The sequence below is a fragment of the Chroicocephalus ridibundus genome, chromosome 4, assembly GCF_963924245.1.
Source record: "Chroicocephalus ridibundus chromosome 4, bChrRid1.1, whole genome shotgun sequence".
Taxonomy (NCBI): domain Eukaryota; kingdom Metazoa; phylum Chordata; class Aves; order Charadriiformes; family Laridae; genus Chroicocephalus; species Chroicocephalus ridibundus.
This window is the reverse complement of record NC_086287.1, coordinates 2,339,528-2,358,207: the sequence shown is the minus strand read 5'-3', so window position 1 is coordinate 2,358,207 and position 18,680 is coordinate 2,339,528. Positions and strand designations below refer to the sequence as shown.

The window sequence follows — 18,680 nt, the reverse complement described above, 5'->3', positions numbered from 1 at the left end:
CTACAATAACACACCTTCATAGGGAGACCCTACAATAACAAACCACAATGGGGAGACCCTACTATAACACACCTTTGTGTGGGGAGACCCTACAATAACACACCTTTGGGGAGACCCTACAATAACAAACCATCGTGGGGAGACCCTACAATAACAAACACAAATGGGGAGACCCTACAATAACACACCTTCATGGGGAGACCCTACAATAACACACCTTTGTGGGGAGACCCTGTAAGAAGCAAGCTGTATCAGGGAGACCCTACAATAACACAGGAGCCCCCAGGGGTGTAAGAGCAGCTGGGGGGAGCCTCCGGGCAGAGACCTGTATGGGGACCCCCCGGGCCAAAGGGCTGTCACTGGGGAGACCCTACAATAACAAACCAGCCCCAGGGACCCTATATCACACCTGGCACTTGGAACCAGTGGTTCCAAGCCCAACAGAGCCCCAGACCCTGCAATAACACCCAGACCCTACAATAACAATAGTGACCCTACAGTAACACCCACCCCTATAGAGCCCCAGACCCTACAACAACAATAGAGACCCTACAATAACACCCACCCCTATAGAGCCCCAGACCCTACAATAACAATAGCGACCCTACAATAACATACAGCCCTATAGAGCCCCAGACCCTACAGTAACATACAGCCCTATAGGGCCCCAGACCCTACAATAACAGTAGTGACCCTATAGCAACACACAACCCCTATAGAGCCTCAGACCCTACAATAACACACACCCCTATAGAGCCCCAGACCCTACAATAACAGTAGCGACCCTATAGCAACACACAGCCCCTATAGAGCCCCAGACCCTACAATAACAGTAGCGACCCTATAGCAACACACAGCCCCTATAGAGCCCCAGACCCTACAATAGCAGTAGTGACCCTATAGCAACACACAGCCCCTATAGAGCCCCAGACCCTACAATAACAATAGCGACCCTACAATAACACACCCCCTTATAGGGCCCCATATCCTACAGTAACAACAGTGACCCTACAATAACACCCAGCCCCTATAGAGCCTCAGACCCTACAATAACACACACCCCTATAGAGCCCCAGACCCTACAGTAACACACAGCCCCTATAGAGCCCCAGACCCTACAATAACACCCAGCCCCTATAGAGCCCCAGCCCCTACAATAACAGTAGTGACCCTATAGCAACACCCAGCCCCTATAGAGCCCCAGACCCTACAATAACAATAGAGACCCTACAATAACACCCAGCCCCTATAGAGCCCCAGACCCTACAATAACAGTAGTGACCCTACAATAACACCCAGCCCCTATAGAGCCCCAGACCCTACAATAACAATAGCAACCCTACAATAACATACAGCCCTATAGGGCCCCAGACCCTACAATAACAGTAGTGACCCTATAGCAATACACAACCCCCATAGAGCCTCAGACCCTACAATAACAGTAGTGACCCTACAATAACACCCAGCCCCTATAGAGCCCCAGACCCTACAATAACAATAGCAACCCTACAATAACATACAGCCCCTATAGGGCCCCAGACCCTACAATAGCAGTAGTGACCCTATAGCAATACACAACCCCTATAGAGCCCCAGACCCTACAATAGCAGTAGTGACCCTATAGCAACACACAGCCCCTATAGAGCCCCAGACCCTACAATAACAATAGTGACCCTACAATAACACAAACCCCTTTAGGGCCCCATATCCTACAATAACAACAGTGACCCTACAATAACACCCAACCCCTATAGTGCCCCAGACCCTACAATAACACACACCCCTATAGGGCCCCAGACCCTACAATAACAGTAGTGACCCTATAGCAACACACAGCCCCTATGGGGCCCCAGACCCTACAGTAATACCAGCAACCCTACAATAACATACAGCCCTATAGGGCCCCAGACCCTACAACAACAATAGAGACCCTACAATAACACCCACCCCTATAGAGCCCCAGACCCTACAATAACAATAGCGACCCTACAATAACATACAGCCCTATAGGGCTCCAGACCCTACAATAACAGTAGTGACCCTATAGCAATACACAACCCCTATAGAGCCCCAGACCCTACAATAGCAGTAGTGACCCTATAGCAACACACAGCCCCTATAGAGCCCCAGACCCTACAATAACAGTAGTGACCCTATAGCAACACACAGCCCCTATAGAGCCCCAGCCCCTACAATAGCAGTAGTGACCCTACAGTAACACACATCCCCTATAGAGCCCCAGACCCTACAATAGCAGTAGTGACCCTATAGCAACACCCAGCCCCTATAGAGCCCCAGACCCTACAATAGCAGTAGTGACCCTATAGCAACACACAGCCCCTATAGAGCCCCAGACCCTACAATAACACCCAGCCCCTATAGAGCCCCAGACCCTACAATAACACACACCCCTATAGGGCCCCAGACCCTACAATAACAGTAGTGACCCTACAATAACACACACCCCTATAGGGCCCCAGACCCTACAATAACAGTAGTGACCCTATAGCAACACACAGCCCCTATAGAGACCCAGACCCTACAATAACAGTAGTGACCCTATAGCAACACACAGCCCCTATGGGGCCCCAGACCCTACAGTAATACCAGCGACCCTACAATAACAGACATCCCTATAGAGCCCCAGACCCTACAATAACAATAGTGACCCTACAATAACACCCAGCCCCTATAGAGCCCCAGACCCTACAATAACAATAGCAACCCTACAATAACATACAGCCCTATAGGGCCCCAGACCCTACAATAACAGTAGTGACCCTATAGCAATACACAACCCCTATAGAGCCTCAGACCCTACAATAACAGTAGTGACCCTACAATAACACCCAGCCCCTATAGAGCCCCAGACCCTACAATAACAATAGCAACCCTACAGTAACATACAGCCCTATAGGGCCCCAGACCCTACAATAACAGTAGTGACCCTATAGCAATACACAACCCCTATAGAGCCTCAGACCCTACAGTAACACACACCCCTATAGAGCCCCAGACCCTACAGTAACACACAGCCCCTATAGGGCCCCAGCCCCTACAATAACAGTAGTGACCCTACAATAACACCCAGCCCCTACAGACCCCCAGACCCCACACACCCCCCCTCCTACAGCACAAGCCGCCGCGTCACCCCCCAAGGCCCTCCAGCCCCACCGATGCCCCACAACCCCGCGTGGGCTCCGAGCGGCGTCGTAGGGGTGTGTGTGGGGGGGGGGGGGGGGGGGGTGTATCTCCGTCTCCTCCCCCCTCTGCTGTCGTCGCGGCGGCGCCGATGAGGTCGCAGCGACGCGGGGAGGGGGCGGGGGGGGAGGCGGGGGTGTCCCCAGTAAAGGCTGTGAGCGGCCGGCCTGGCTCTGTCGTCGTCCCTGCGCCGCCCCCCCACGGGGACCCCCACACGTACCTGTGTGTGCGCCTGTCACACCCCCCCCCCCGTGGGACTACAACTCCCGGCGTGCCCCGCGGCGGGGATACCGGGGCCCCCCGGTGACGCGGAGGAGGGGGCGTGGCCCGAGGGGGGCGGGGCGTCGGGGGCGGGTCCGAAGGGAGGGGGCGGGGCGGGTCCCGCCGGGGTCCCGGTGCGGCGCCGTCATGGCGGGGGTGTTCGACATCGACCTGGAGACGGAGGAGGGCAGCGACGGGGACGAGCCCGAGCTGGGCGCCGTGAGACGACACCGGGGCGGGGAGGGGAAGGGACACCGGGACGGCGCGGGGGGCGGCGGGGATGGGGGGCACGGAGCGGGGATGGGGACGGGGCCATGGGGACGGGGGGGGATGCAGAGGGGGACGGGGGACGGAGCGGGGAGAGGGACGGGGACCCCGGGGTCAGGTTGGCCGTGGGGACCGGGCAGCGGCGGTGGGGGGGGGGGGGGGGGTGGCGGGCGGAGGGAGGCTCCCGCGGGGCCGGGCCCCGACTCAGCCCGAAAACATCCGGCTGGGCCGGCATGGCACCTCCTGCCGCCCTCCTGCCTGTCACCGTCCCCGCCATCGTCCCCTCCCTGCCATCGTCCCTGCCTGTCACCGTCCCCTGCCTGACATCGTCCCCGCCATCGTCCCTTGCCCGCCACGGTCCCCTGCCTGACACCGTCCCCTGCCTGCCGTGGTGCCCTGACTGCCACCGTCCCCAGCCTGCCACCATCCCCTGCCTGCCACGGGCACCCCCCTGTCATCGTCCCCTTCCTGCCATGGGCACACTGCCTATTGCGGGTCCCTCGTCTGCCACGGGTCCCCAACCTGCCGTGGGTCCCCAGCCTGTCACGGTCCCCTGCCCGACAAGGGCACCCTGCCTGCCGTGTGTCCCCTGCCTGCCGTGTGTCCCCTGCCTGCCATCGTACCCACCATCGTCCGCTGCCTGCCACTGTCCCCAGCCTGCCACGGTCCCCAGCCGGCCATGGCGCCCTGACTGCCATCATCCCCTGCCTGCCACTGTCCCCAGCCTGCCATAGCACCCTCTCTGCCCTCTGTCCCCTGCTTGCCATCATCCCCACCATCGTTCCCTGCCTGTCATCGTCCCCTTCCTGCCATGGGCACACTGCCTATTGCGGGTCCCTCGTCTGCCACGGGTCCCCAACCTGCCGTGGGTCCCCAGCCTGTCACGGTCCCCTGCCTGACAAGGGCACCCTGCCTGCCATGGGTCCCCAACCTGCCGTGGGTCCCCCGCCTCCTGTGGGTCCCCAACCTGCCATGGGTCCCCTGCCTGCCGTGGGTCCCCAACCTGCTGTGGGTCCCCCGCCTGCCGTGGGTCCCCCATCTGCCATGGGTCCCCTGCTCACCACTGACCGTGGGTTCCCTCCCGCAGGAGATGGAGCTGGAGCCCCGGGGGAACAGCCTGGAGTAAGTGGGGGGTTGCGGGAGGGTGGGGGGAAGGACAGGGGACAGGCAGGGGACAGGCAGGGTGTCCCCCCCGGCTCACCCCGTCTCCCTCCAGGCCGGTGGGGCACTACGAGGAGATCGAGATCTCGGAGAGCAGCGTCAACAACGGCCCCGAGCACATCGGGCCCCACTGCTTCGAGCTGCTCCGCGTCCTGGGCAAGGGCGGCTACGGCAAGGTGGGGGGCACGTTGTGGTGGGGGGACGGATTTTGGGTGGCTCGGGGCGGCGGGACGCCTTGCTGCACGTCAGCGTCCCCAACCACCCCTTCCATGTTCTTCCAGGTGTTCCAGGTCCGTAAAGTGCAAGGCACCAACACAGGGAAGATCTTCGCCATGAAGGTCCTGAAGAAGGTAGCGCCGTCCCGACCCTCCCGGCCCCCCCATGGGGAGTCCCGTCCCCCCCGCCCCGCGTCTCACTGCCTCCCCTCCCACATCCCAGGCCAAGATCGCCTGCAACGCCAAGGACACAGCGCACACCCGGGCCGAGAGGAACATTTTGGAGGCCGTCAAGCATCCCTTCATCGTCGACCTCATCTACGCCTTCCAGACGGGCGGCAAGCTCTACCTCATCCTGGAGTGCCTCAGCGGTAGGGCTGGGGGGGTCCGGGGGGGTCCGGGGGGCGGGGGGGCGAGAAGGCTCATGGAGTCCCACTTGGGCGTCTTCTCGCAGGTGGAGAGCTCTTCATGCAGCTGGAGCGGGAGGGCATCTTTTTGGAGGACACAGCGTGGTAGGGATGGGGACGGGGCGGGGTGGGGGGGGGGGGGGTGTCCATCCAGGACCCTGATGCCACTTAAACCCCGCCCCCAGTTTCTACCTGAGCGAGATCACGCTGGCCCTGGGCCACCTGCACTCCCACGGCATCATCTACCGGGACCTCAAGCCGGAGAACATCATGCTCAACAGCCAAGGTGAGCTTGGGAGGGGGTGAAAAAATTCACGGGGAGGGGGGGGGGGCCTGTTGTGTCCATGGGTGACACTGACATTGTCATGTGTGTCCCCCCCCCCCACCTCTCCCGCCCCGGACAATCTTCCCCCCCCAGGTCACATCAAGCTGACGGACTTCGGGCTGTGCAAGGAGTCCATCCACGACGGGGCCGTCACCCACACCTTCTGCGGCACCATCGAGTACATGTGAGGCGTGGGGAGGTGGCGGTGAGAGGGGAGGGGGCTCGTCCTGATTACCCCCCATCCCTCCCCCCCCCCGCCCCTTCTCCGATCCTGCTCGGGGGCACCCCTGCCACCTTCCTTCCCCTCCCTCCCCCCCCCTTCCCCCCCACCCCCGCCTCCTCCCAGGGCCCCCGAGATCCTGGTACGCAGCGGGCACAACCGGGCGGTGGACTGGTGGAGCCTGGGCGCCCTGATGTACGACATGCTCACAGGATCGGCAAGTCCCACTCCTGCTCTTTCCTCCGGGGGGGTGGGGGGGGTGGGTGGTGGTTGAGGAGGAGGGGTGGGGGGTAGGGGTGGCCGTTGCCGGGGGGGAAGAGGTCCAAGCCTTCCGCGCTGCCGCCCGCAGCCCCCCTTCACCGCCGAGAACCGCAAGAAGACCATCGACAAGATCCTCAAGGGCAAACTGGTGCTGCCGCCCTACCTGACGCCTGACGCGCGGGACCTGCTCAAGAAGGTTTGAGACCCCCCCCCACCCCCCCACCCCCCCGGCTTGTTTACGGTAGGACCTACCAAAACCCACCCCCCGGGCTTGTTTATGTAGGTCCTACCCCCCCCCCATCCCATCTCCATCCCCTTTTCTCTTCCCAGTTCCTCAAGAGAAACCCCAACCAGCGGGTCGGGGGGGGGCCGGGCGACGCCGCCGATGTGCAGGTAACAGGGGCAGGAGTTTGGAGGGGGGGGGGGGGGAAGCCAGGTGGACCCCCCCGGCCTCATCCTGCCTGACATTTCCCCCCCTGACCCCCACCCCCCCGCAGAAGCAGCCCTTCTTCCGCCACATCAACTGGGAGGACCTGCTGGCCCGCAGGCTGGACCCCCCCTTCAAACCCTGCCTGGTATGGTGGGGGTGGGGGGGGTGAGCAGGGGGGGTGTTTTGGGGTTGGGTTTTTTTTTTTTTTGGGGGGGAGGGGGTGGGGGCACCCACGGGAGCACCCACCCACCGCCCGCCCCCGCAGCAGTCGGAGGAGGACGTCAGCCAGTTCGACACCCGCTTCACCCGCCAGACGCCCGTCGACAGCCCCGACGACGCCGCCATCAGCGAAAGCGCCAACCAGGCCTTCTTGGTATGGGGGGGGGGGTCACCCAGCACACCCCCCCCACCACCACCACCCCCCTGACCCCCCCCCTCCTGCCCGCAGGGCTTCACCTACGTGGCCCCCTCGGTGCTGGAGAGCATCAAGGAGGGGTTCTCCTTCCAGCCCAAGGTGCGCTCCCCCCGCCGCCTCAACAGCAGCCCCCGCACCCCCGTCAGGTACCGCCGGGGGGGCACGGGGCGGGGGGGGGGGGTGGTGGAAGCGGGGTGGGTGCTGTGGGGCACGGCGGCGGGGGCGGGGGGGGATTTGGGATGGGGGCAGCGTTGTTCGGAGGGAGAGGGGTTGGGGCTTTGGGGTGGGAGGGGGGGCACAAGGCGGGGGGGTCCAAGGGGACAGTGCTGGGGGAATAAAGGAGGACGGGGCGGGGGGGGCTTGGTGCCCCTGGCACGTGTTTGTGAAGGGGTTGGGTACAAGGGGACAGTGCGGGGGGGGGCAAGGGGGGGGGGGGGGGGCGTTCGTGGCCCTGCACATGTTGGGGGGGTGTGGGTACAAGGGGACAGTGCTGGGGGGGGGGGGATGAGGAGGATGGGGGGGGCGCTCTTGGTGTCCCTGGCACATACTGGGGGGGTTGTTGGGCACAAGGGGACAGTGCTGGGGGGGGGGGGAAGGATGGCGGGGGGGGAGGGGGGGTTGGTGCCCCCAGCACACTCCAGGGTTGGAGAAGGGGCTCTGTGGGCACCAGCTGCGCCCCCCCCCTTCTTACCCCGCTATTCCCCCCGCTCCCCTCCAGCCCTGTGAAGTTCTCCCCCTTCGAGGCGTTCAAGCCGGGGGGGGGCGGCGGGGGAGCCGATGGAGGTGGGGGGGGCCAGCCTGCCTCCCCCACCCGAGGGCACGGCCCCGCTGCCCATCAAGACCTCCGGGGGGGCCAAGAAGCAGAAGGGGGGCCGGGGGCGGGTGGCCAGGTAGGGGTGGGGTGGGGGGGACGGGGGGACGGGGTGGGGGGTGGTGGTGGAGGGGCCCGGTGGCCCCCCCCCCGAGGGGCTGGGGGTGGGGGGCCTGGACTGCTGCCCCCCACCCAGCACAGCCCCCTGGCCCCGGTGGGGTTGGGTTTGGGGAGGGAGGGGGGTGCCCCACACCCCGGTGGGGGGAGGGGGGGGGCACACCCCGGGGGGGCGGGGGGGGGAGAGGGCCCCCTCACCACCAACCCGGGGTGTGCCCCCCCCTCCCCCCACCGGGTGTGGCCCCCCCCCCCTCCCCGGGGGGGCGTGGCTGCTGGACACGTGCCAATTAAAGGACTTGATCAGCCGTGGTGGTCCTGTGCTGGGGAAGGGGGGGGGGAACGGGCTGGGGGGGGGGACACACACACCTGAAGCCGGGGGGGGTGGGGTGGGTGGGGGGTGTCAGGCTCCACCCCCCCGCGCTGCCCTGCCCCTTCGCTCAGGCCACGCCCATTTATCAAGCTCCTCCCCCTTCCTCAGGCTCCGCCCACGTGCCACACCCTTCCCTTAGCCACGCCCCCCCGCCCCGAGCCACGCCCACCTCGCCCTGCGGCCATTGAGGGGCAGAGTTGCTTTGGAGGGATTTTTTTTTTTTTTTTTTAATTGGTTGATGCCCAGGCTGGTCCAGCCAATCAGGAGCCTGCGCTGGGGGGGGGGGAGTGGGCAGGAGGGCGGGGTCCCCTGTAAGAGGGGCGGGGCCATTCACGCGGGGCCATTCACGCGGGGCCATTCACACGGGGCCATTCACAAGGAGGGGCCATTCATAGGGTGGGGACAATCACAGGGCAGGGCCATTCGTAGGGAGGGGACATCAGAAGGGAGGGGACATCACAGGGCGGGGCTGTCACAGGGTGGGGACATCACAGGTAGAGGCTGTCACAGGGATGGGCCATTCATAGGGTGGGGACATCAGAGGGAGGGGACATTGCGAGGAGGGTACATCACAGGGTGGGGCTGTCGCAGGGTGGGGACATCACAGGTAGGGGCTGTCACAGGGCAGGGCCATCACAGAGCAGGGCCATTCATAAGGTGGGGCCATTCATAGGGTGGGGACATTCACAGGGTGGGGCTATCGCAGGGAGGGGACATCACAGGGCGGTGACATGTGGCCGTGCCTCCCCCCAGCCCGCCGTCCCCGAGAAGGCATGGAGGTCGCTGAGCAGGACCTCGGCGCTGCCCCCCGCCGCCGGCTCCCCACCCTGAGGGGGGCTCTCCCCGCCCTGGGGGGCCGCCTCGGCCTCCTCCTCCTCCTCCTCCTCTTCCTCCCGCTCCTCCTCCTCCTCCTTCTCCTCCAGCCGCTGCTCCTGGCTCCACGGCATCAGCTCTTCTTCCTCCTGGGGGGCTGCCACCTCCCCGTCCCCTTGGCAGGACTGCGGCCCCGTGTCACCTTGTCCTCGCAGCCGGTGCCAGCGTCCCCTCAGCAGCTCCAGCGCCCGCCGGCCCATGGGCCTGGGGTGATAACGCCCGGCCGAGAGGCGGCAAAGATGGTGCCAGGCCAGCGCCAGCCCCACGGCCAGGCAGAGCAGCAGCCCCAGCAGGGCCCCCACCGCCCGGTCGTTGCGGTTCCCACCGGTTCCCCCGCCGTCACCGTCCCAGCCCAGACCAGTAACACCAGTACCGGGGGGTACCGGCGAGCTCCAGCCTACGGGCGAGGGCAACGGGGTCACCGCCATGTGCCTGGCAGCCGGCCACGCCGGTTCCCGTAACCTGGGGTGGCCGCCCCCATCCCGGAAAAAAAACCCAAACAAAACGGGGTAGGGCAGGGGCGAAGGGCAGCGGGGACAGGGATGGGGACATTGCCACCCCCCCCACCCGCCCCCCCAACCTTAAACACCTCGCGCTGGTGACAGGAAGCTGCGGTCGGTGGGTGCTGCAGCACCTGCCGGTGCTGCCCCCCCCCCCCGCATGGCTACACAGCCCCACAGCATCCCCCCCCCCCCATAGCTATCCCCCCCACGGCCTCCACCCTCAGCCCCCAGCCCGCGCCCCGCCCCCCCCCAACCCCACCATGCTGCCCGCACCCTCCCTAACATACCCCCCCCCATCTCCCCGGCCTCACTGTGCTGCCCCCAACTCCCCCCCAAAAACCCCCACCTCATCCTCCCCCCCCCCGAACCTGCCCTCAACACCCCCCAAAATCTGCCTCTCACCCCCCCCCAAACCTGCCTTCATCCCCCCCAAAACCTGCCTCTCCACCCCCACCCCTCAAAACCTGCCCTCAGCCCCCCCAAACTTCCCCACAATCCCCCCAAAACCTGCCCCTCAACCCCCCCACCCCCAAACCTGCCCTCAACCCCCCCCAAAACCTGCCCCTCAACCTTCCACCCCCCTAAACCTGCCCTCAACCCCTCCAGAACCTGCCCTTCAACCCCCCCAAAACCTGCCCTCAACCCCCCCAGAACCTTGCCCTCAACCCCCCACCCCCCAAAACCTGCCCTCAACCCCCCCAGAACCTGCCCTTCAACCCCCCACCCCCCTAAACCTGCCTTCAACCCCCCCCAGAACGTGCCCTTCAACCTCCCCCCCCGAAAATCTGCCCTCAAACCCCCCCAAAACCTGCCCCCCCCATCCCCACCAGGCCCCCCCCGTCATCCGCCCCCTCCATCCCTGCTGTGGGAAGGGGATCTACCCCCCCCCCCCCCCATCCCCATCCCCTGGGGCAGCACCGGGAGGGGTGTGGGGGTGGCAGTAGCCAAATTTGAATGAGGCACAACCACCCACCCCCCCCCCGCCAGACTTAGTGGGGGAAACTGAGGCTGGAGAAAGGCCTACCGCCCCCCCCCCCCCCAGCTCACTCCCATTCTGGGGGATGCCCCCCCCTCCAGGTCCCAGCCCCCCCCCCCCCCCACTTTTTGGGGTGCTCACCATCAGTGGGTGCTGCCGGAGCGGGTCCCGGTGCTGCGGGTGCCAGCTGCGCTGGGGGGGGGGGGGGCCCCCCTTGGCGCTTCCTGCCCCCACACAGCGGATGTGTCGCTGTGGGGGGAGGCGAGGTGCTGGCTGCGTGTGTGCCGGCCCCCCCCCACCCCCCCCCCCCCCCCCGCCTACCCGAAATGCACCCAGGGGCCTGGAAACCCGGGGTGGCTGCCAGCAGTGGGGACCCGCTGTGTGTCCCCCCCACCAGGCCGTCCCCCCGCTCCCCATCCTGGCGTCACCAGAGCGTGTGTCCCCGTGTCCCCCCCCCCCCGCCCCGCGCCCAACCATCCTGGGACCAACCCCCTTGCGACCACGATGTCCCCAACACCCTGGGGACACCCCCCACCCCCCCCCCCCCGAACCCCGCACAGGGTGATGTGACACACACACACACACACAGGGGACCCCATGGCCCAGCGATGCTTTTGCCGGGGGGTGGGGGGGGGGGGCAAGCGGTCCCCATGGGGTACAAGCCCCCCCCCCCCCCGCCGCGTCCCCCGGTTTCCTGCCGAGGCCGGTGCGCTCTCGCCCGTGACCGCGGCGCCTTCCTGTCCCACCCCCCCCCCCCGGCTTCACTTCATCCCCCCCCACGCCGCCTTCAGAGCTCCCTGGCCCCACAACAAGCCCCCCCCAAACCCAGCTCTTCCCCCCCCCCAGCATTTTTCTTATAAAGTCCTTTATTTGGAGTGAAAATATAGTTTTTGACCCTGCACTGTAAGGGGGGGGGGAACGACACAAGGGAAGGAGGGGGAAGAAGCCCCCAAAATATAGGGGGGACGATATTCCACTTTTTTTGGGGGGGGGGGGGGACACAAAACACGACATACATGACAGATCGTGCCCTGCCCCACAGGAAAGGGGGGGGAAGAGGGGGATGGGGGGGGTGCAGGGCGTAGTGTTTGATCCCAGGAGCATCCCCCAGCCTGAGGACATGGTGGGGGGCGAGGGGCGGGGGGGCGGGAAATGGTCCATGATTTAAGGAGCGGGGGGGGGGGGGTGGGGGGGCAGCACCCAGTAAGGCAATGGGGGCGAGGGGGGAGCTGCCAGAGGGGCGGCCAGCCCTCCAACGGGAGAAGGACCCAGCTTGGGGAGGGGACGGACGGGGGGACACACATGGGGACAAGACCCCAGGGGGGGTGGGAGGGCTCGGGGGACCCTGGGGCGCAGGCATGGTCCCTGGAGGGGGGGGGGTGTCCCCGGAGTTAGGGGGGGGGGGGTTTGGTCCCTGAGGGAAGGGAGAGGGGTTTTGGGGGGGGGAGGGAAGGGGAGGGGGGGGCGATGTCCCTAGACGTGGCCGTTCTCCAGGCGGCTGAGCTGCTCCTCCAGGCGGGCGATGCGGTGGCCCTGCTCGGCCACCAGCGCCCGCAGCGCGGCCACCTCCTGCAGCACCTCCTCCAGCCGCCCGCCGCCCCCCTGCACGCACAAAACCAGCAAGCACATAGACACCCCCCCCCCCTCCCCCCGGTCAGCCACGCCCACCCAGAGCCACGCCCACCCAGGACACACACCCCCCCCGCCACACCCATCTGGGGGGGGGGGGGTGTGTGGTGAGCTAACCATCACCCCCACCCACTTGCCCAGCCTGGCCCCACCCACCCCCCAGAGACCCCGCCCACTTTATAGCCCCACCCCCCAGACCCCACCCACCACATAGCCCCACCCAAAGAGACCCCACCACCCCCTTTATAGCCCCACCCACTCCATAGCTCCACCCACAAAGACACCAACCCCCCCCCGGAGCCCCCACCCACTCCATGGCCCCACCACCCAGCCCCCACCCACTCCATGGTCCCACCCAGAGACCCCACCCACCCCATAGCCCCGCCCATAGAGACCCCACCCAAGGACCCCACCCACTCCATAAGCCCACCCCCACAGACCCCACCCACTCATAGCCCCACCCACAGACCCCACCCACTCCGTAGCCCCACCCAGGGACCCCACCCACAGAGACCCCACCCACCCCATAGCCCCGCCCAGGGACCCCACCCACTCCATAACCCCACCCCCACAGACCCCACCCACTCCACGGCCCCACCCACAAAGACAACACCCACCCCATAGCCCCACCCAAAGAGACCCCACCCCCTTTACAGCCCCACCCACTCCATAGCTCCACCCACAAAGACACCACACACACACCCCCCGGAGCCCCCACCCACTCCATGGCCCCACCACCCAGCCCCCACCCTCTCAGCCCCACCCCCAGAGCCCCCCCCCACCCCATAGCCCCACCCAGAGGCCCCACCCACTCCATAGCCTCGCCCACCCAGCCCCCACCCACGCCATGGTCCCACCCAGAGACCCCACCCACCCCATAGCCCCGCCCATAGAGACCCCACCCAAGGACCCCACCCACTCCACAACCCCACCCCCACAGACCCCCACCCACTCATAGCCCCACCCACAGACCCCACCCACTCCGTAGCCCCACCCAGGGACCCCACACACAGAGACCCCACCCACCCCGTAGCCCCGCCCAGGGACCCCACCCACTCATAGCCCCACCCACAGACCCCACCCACTCCGTAGCCCCACCCAGGGACCCCACACACAGAGACCCCATCCACCCCATAGCCCCGCCCATAGAGACCCCACCCAAGGACCCCACCCACTCCATAACCCCACCCCCACAGACCCCACCCACTCCACGGCCCCACCCACAAAGACAACACCCACCCCATAGCCCCACCCATAGAGACCCCACCCACTCCACAGCCCCACCCACAGACCCCACCCACCCAGACCCCACCCACCCTATAGCCCCACCCACCCCATAGCCCCACCCATGGAGACTCCACCCAGAGGCCCCACCCACTCCATGGCTCCGCCCACCCAGACCCCACCCACTCCATAGCCCCACCCATAGAGACCCCACCCACTCCATGGCCCCACCCATAGGGACCCCACCCCTGCCATAGCCCCACCCCCAGAGACCCCACCCACAAAGACACCCCCCCCCACCTACCGTGTGCGCCGCGGGGAGGGTGCCCAGCGCCGGGGGCGCGCTGAGGCGGGTGGGGGCGGCGGTGGCGGCGGCGGGGGGGCGTGGAGGGGGGGGTGGTGGCTCCGGCTGGGGGGGGCGGCGGCGGCGGCTGGGGGGGGGCGGCTCTCGTGGAGGAGGGAGCGGCGGCTGACCTTGAGGTCCCGCTGCTTGCTGGGGACGTAGGCCTGGCGCAGGGACACCAGCACCGGCCCCGCCGTCCTCCCCGCCACCCACTCCTCCGCCTCCATGGCCGCCTCGGGGCCCGCCGTGTCGGGGTACAGGTCGTCCTGGAACAGGTCCGACTGCGCGCCGTCCGCCCCCCCCCCCAGCCCCCCGACAATGTCAGAGGGGACGGTGGGACCCTCCCGGGGACACCCCCCCCCCACCACCACCACCACCACCCAGGTGCTGCGTCCTCCGCAGGGACCCCCGCGTAGACCCCGCAGGGACCCCCCACACACACACCCAGGGACCCCACCCGGCCCCCACAGGGACCCCCCCCCAGCCTCACTGGGGACCCCCCCACACCCAGGGACTCCCCAAAGCGCCCACTGGGACCCCCACCCAGCCTAATTGGGGACCCCCCTACACCCAAGGACCCCAAAAGACCCCACAGGGACCCCCACCCAGCCTGACTGCGGACCCCCCTACACCCAGGGACCCCACAAAGCCCTACAGGGACCCCCACCCAGCCTGATTGGGGACCCCCCTACACCCAAGGACCCCAAAAGACCCCACAGGGACCCCCACCCAGCCTGACTGGGGACCCCCCTACACCCAGGGACCCCACAAAGCCCTACAGGGACCCCCACCCAGCCTGACTGGGGACCCCCCCACACACCCAGGCACCATGTCCTGCCCAGGGACCCCACACAGACCCCATGGGGAACCCCCCACCCAGCCACCCAGGTCCTGCCCAGGGACCCCACCCAGACCCAGCCTGATAGGGGACACCCCCAGACCCAGGGCCCCCCCACAGACCCCACGGGGAGCCCCACCCAGGCACCGCGTTCTACCCCAGGACCCCCCCCCCCCCAGCCCTCACTGGGACCCCCACCCAGCCCGATTGGGAACCCCCCCAGGCGGGCCACCATGTCCTTCCCCACATACCCCACGCAGCGCCCCCCCCTGGGGACCCCCACCCAGCCACCTCCCCCTGCCCAGGGACCACCCCCCACCCTGCTGCCAAGCCCCGAGGACGAAGTGGGGGGGGGGAAAACCGTCCCCGTCCCCGCCACCCCCCACCGACCTTCCTTGGCACCGTCATGATGATGGGCTCACACTTGCGCTCGTGCAGCTTGTAGAACCTGCGCGGCGGCGGTGGAGGGGGGGGGCGGGAAGTAAAGGGTGGGGAGGTGGAAATGGGGGACGTGTGTCCGTCCCCCCCCCCGCCTCACTTTGTCCCCGCCGTGTCCCCACCTGGCGATCTCGCACTTGCTGACGTCCAGCCCCCGCTTGGGCATCCAGCCCATGCCCCGCTGGGGCTCCTTACTGGTGAAGGTGTTGAGGAAATGGATGTAGGGTGGTTCCTCCGTGATCTCGAAGTACCGGATGCTCGAGTCCCCCTGGGGACAACGCCGTTAGCGGGCTCCAGGGGCGGCGGGGGACCGTGGCGAGGCGGGGGGGGGCGGGTGGCACCGCGGGGACGTACCTTGCCGCAGACGTAGACCACGTTGGTGTCGGGGTCGTAGAAGGGCAGCAGAGCCCCGTTGCTGGAGTCCAGCTCCTGCAGCCCCATGGGCTCCTCCAGGTTCTCCTGTGGGGTGAGGTGGGGGGTGAGCCCAGGGGGGACAGCCCGACACGGTCCCTCGGGACCCCCCGGGGTGGCCCTCACCGTGTCCCACAGCGCCAGCTGCCGCTCGCTCATGCGGCTGAAGCCGGTGGTGAAGATCTTGCCGTCGGCCAAGAAGATGGCCCGCATGGGCCGAGCCCCTTCGTGCGCCCGTTCCTTCTCCTGGCGAGGGGAAAAAAAAGGGGGGGGTGGGTGGGTGTGTCACGGCACCGTCACAGCACCCCGGGGTGGGGCAGGGGACACCCAAGCGACAGGGGAGAACGGGAGGGAGAAGGGACGCGGGATAGCGAGGGCCACCAGGCGACGAGGGCAGAGCTGGGGGAGGTTTCTCTCCATGGCCCAGGGGACACAGCGGGGTGACGGGTCCCCGCCCAGGGGACTCACGGCCACCACGGTGCCGCGGCGGGGGTCGATGACGCGGACGCTCTTGTCCTTGCAGGCGGTGCAGAAGCGGGCGCCGTCGCGGCTCCAGCTGACGCTGTAGATGAGGTCGGGGTGCAGCCCCTCCAGGCGGTACAGCTCCTCCGCCGTCCCCACGTTCCAGATCAGCACCACGTTGTCGCAACCTGGGGACCCCGAAAGGGCGTTGTCACCCGGGGCCACGTGTGTCACCCCTCTCGCCCAACCTCCCCCCCCCCCCCCCCCCCCCCCACAAAGCCCCTACCGGCGCTGAGGAGGACGTTGCGGGCGGTGGGGTGCCAGGAGATGATGCCCACCCGCTTGGAGTGTCCCTCCAACACCACCACCGGCTCCGTCAGCGGCTGGCTCAGCCCGTTCTCGGGGATCTGCCACACCTGAGGGGGACAGAGAAGGGGGGGACAGTGGCCAAAGGGAGGGGGACGGCGGCCAAAGGGCTTCCCCCCCGAGCCCTGCCCGCCACCGGCCCCTCACCATGACGGTGCAGTCCTCGGAGCCGCTGGCGATGACGTGGTCGTTGTGGGGACACCAGTCGATGTCCAGGACGGGCCCCGTGTGCCCGCACACCGTGGGGTACGACTTGTCGATGCGGCCGGTCTGGGGACAAAGTGACAAAAGTAAGACAGACGGCTGGAGGCGGAGGTGGGGGGGGGGGGGGGCAGCATGGACACCCCCCCGCCGGCCACGTCGCCAGCCCGGTGTCACCTTGTGCAAGGGGAGGACGAGGAAGGCGCCGCCGCCGCTGGCCTCCACGATGATGGCGAGGAAGGCCGGGTTGACGGCGCAGAAGGTGCTGTCCCAGGTGACCCGGGAGACGCGGATGTCATCGTAGCACTGCTCCGTCTTCACCGGTTGCCCGAAAACGTGCCGGAATTTACTCTGTCGCACCACCTTCCGAAACGACATGGCTGGGGAGCGCCCCAGGGCCGGGGGTCAGCGCCGGCTGCGGGGGGGACGGACCCCAAGGATGTGGGGCAGAGCCCAGGCAAGGGAGGCGGGAGGTGACACGGGGCACCCCCCCAGGGGATTGTCCCCGTCGCCCGCCCCGGGTAAAGGGCGGCTCGGCCCCTCCCGGGAGCGGGAAGCCGGGGCTGCCCTGTTGCCCGCTGGGCAAACAAACCCCTCCCGGCCCTGCCCCATGGTGGGGGGCTCGGGGGCGGGGGGGGGACGGACACGGGACAGGAAGCATCCCACCCGCGACAGGGACAGGGCTGGCCCCTCCGGAGATGGGGACAAGGGGGGACCCCTGGGTAGAGGGATGGGGACAGAAAGGGGGGCTCTGTCGGGTCAGGGGACAAGGGGATGGGGACAGGGGTGGCCTTACCCTGCAGGGTAAGGGGACAGGGGTGGGGACAAGGTTGGGGACAGGGGTGGCCCTCCTGGGCAAAGGGACAGGGATGGGGACAAGGACAGAGATGGGGACAGGGGTGGCCTTACCCTGCAGGGTAAGGGGACAGGGATGGGGACAAGGACAGGGATAGGAAAAGGGATGGGGACAAGGACGGGGACAGGGATGGCCCCGATGAGTAAGGGGACAGGGATGTCCCTGCTGGGTAAGGGGACAAGGATGGGGACAAGGACAGGGACAGGGGTGGCCCCGATGAATAAGGGGACAAGGATGGGGACAGGGATGTCCCTCCTGGGCAAAGGGACCGGAATGGGGACAGGGATGGGGACAAGGACAGGGACAGGGGTGGCTCTGCTGGGTAAGGGGACAGGGATAGGAACATGGATGGGGACAAGAACGGGAACAAGGGTGGTCCTGATGGGTAAAGGGACAAGGATGGGGACAGGGGTGGCCCCAATGGGTAAGGGGACAGGGATGGGGACAAGGACGGGGACAGGGGTGGCCCTGTGGGTTAAGGGGGCAGGGATGGGGACGGGGACAGGGATGGGGGCAGGGATGGGGACAGGGATGGGGACAGGGATGGGGACAGGGGTGGCCCTGTGGGTTAAGGGGACAGGGATGGGGACGAGGGCGGGGACAGGGGTGGCCCCAATGGGTAAGGGGACAGGGATGGGGACAAGGACGGGGATGGGGGCAGGGATGGGGCCAGGGGAGGGGCCGGGGCCAGGGCTGACCCCCCGGGGAAGCGGATGGTGGGGCGCCTCGGCGGAGAGTGCCCGGGGCCGGGGATGCCCCCCCGGGGAAGAAGGACGGAGGCGGGGGGGGACGGGGGGGGACACGGACGACACGGGACCTCGGGGGACAGGGCCGGGGTGGGGACCGGTGTCCCCAGGCCCGGGGGGGGGTGGCGGGGGGGTGGGGGGTGGCGGTGCGGTCCCCGCACTCACCGGGGCCGGCGGGAGCGGGCGGCGGCGGCGCGCGGGGCCGGTGGCGGAGGCGGGAGGGGGCGGGGGCAGGAAGTGACCGGGGCCGCCCCGCCCCGCCCCGCCCCGCGCGTGCGCACGGGAGATGGGGGGGGGGGGGAGCCGGTACCGGGGCGGGGGGTGGAACCGGGGAAGGGGGGTGGAACCAGGGC

The 18,680-nt window shown here is 67.2% G+C and overlaps 3 protein-coding genes across 4 annotated transcripts; 1 reads left to right on the top strand and 2 right to left on the bottom strand.

Annotated features, from left to right (window-relative positions):
• The first annotated feature begins 3,553 nt into the window (after positions 1-3,553).
• RPS6KB2 (ribosomal protein S6 kinase B2) lies at positions 3,554-8,057 on the top strand. The gene is given in 16 exon segments (XM_063333642.1): positions 3,554-3,681; positions 4,817-4,851; positions 4,946-5,066; positions 5,172-5,240; positions 5,329-5,476; positions 5,560-5,617; positions 5,698-5,798; positions 5,931-6,021; positions 6,184-6,274; positions 6,407-6,514; positions 6,649-6,711; positions 6,816-6,893; positions 7,014-7,121; positions 7,197-7,309; positions 7,882-7,921; positions 7,923-8,057. Coding segments are annotated over 16 exon segments (1,431 nt in total). The 5' UTR covers positions 3,554-3,609.
• Positions 8,058-8,689: 632 nt separating this feature from the next.
• PTPRCAP (protein tyrosine phosphatase receptor type C associated protein) lies at positions 8,690-11,230 on the bottom strand. The gene is made up of 3 exons (XM_063331605.1): positions 11,208-11,230; positions 10,955-11,037; positions 8,690-9,731 (listed from the first exon to the last, which is right to left on the bottom strand). Exons 1-3 carry the CDS (start codon positions 11,228-11,230, stop codon positions 9,178-9,180), a joined length of 660 nt encoding a protein of 219 aa, XP_063187675.1. The 3' UTR covers positions 8,690-9,177.
• A 758-nt stretch (positions 11,231-11,988) lies between these two features.
• CORO1B (coronin 1B) lies at positions 11,989-18,559 on the bottom strand. 2 transcript variants are annotated; one of them, XM_063332282.1, is made up of 11 exons: positions 18,493-18,559; positions 16,903-17,105; positions 16,672-16,794; positions 16,445-16,574; positions 16,165-16,346; positions 15,823-15,942; positions 15,640-15,744; positions 15,408-15,553; positions 15,238-15,295; positions 13,971-14,290; positions 12,001-12,415 (listed from the first exon to the last, which is right to left on the bottom strand). In XM_063332282.1, the coding sequence occupies exons 2-11, from the start codon at positions 17,101-17,103 to the stop codon at positions 12,205-12,207; spliced, it is 1,596 nt and encodes a 531-aa protein (XP_063188352.1). In that variant the 5' UTR covers positions 17,104-17,105; positions 18,493-18,559; the 3' UTR covers positions 12,001-12,204. The 2 variants fall into 2 exon arrangements, with proteins under 2 accessions (XP_063188351.1, XP_063188352.1); XM_063332281.1 differs by having other exon boundaries at positions 11,989-12,415; positions 15,640-15,942.
• Positions 18,560-18,680: the final 121 nt, after the last annotated feature.

Coding starts and splice junctions, on each gene's coding strand:
- PTPRCAP (XM_063331605.1), bottom strand. CDS start 11,230: ATGGGGAGCGGGGGGACGGCCTG. Junction 11,038..11,207: donor GGGAGCGGGGGGACGGCCTG/GTGGGGGGGACA, acceptor GTGTGGGGGCAG/GAAGCGCCAAGGGGGGCCCC. Junction 9,732..10,954: donor TCCGGCAGCACCCACTGATG/GTGAGCACCCCA, acceptor CCTCGCCCGTAG/GCTGGAGCTCGCCGGTACCC.
- CORO1B (XM_063332281.1), bottom strand. CDS start 17,103: ATGTCGTTTCGGAAGGTGGTGCGACAGAGTAAATTCCGGCACGTTTTC. Junction 16,347..16,444: donor CAACGTCCTCCTCAGCGCCG/GTAGGGGCTTTG, acceptor CGGGGTCCCCAG/GTTGCGACAACGTGGTGCTG. Junction 12,416..13,970: donor CCCTCCCCGCGGCGCACACG/GTAGGTGGGGGG, acceptor TTGTGCGTGCAG/GGGGGCGGCGGGCGGCTGGA.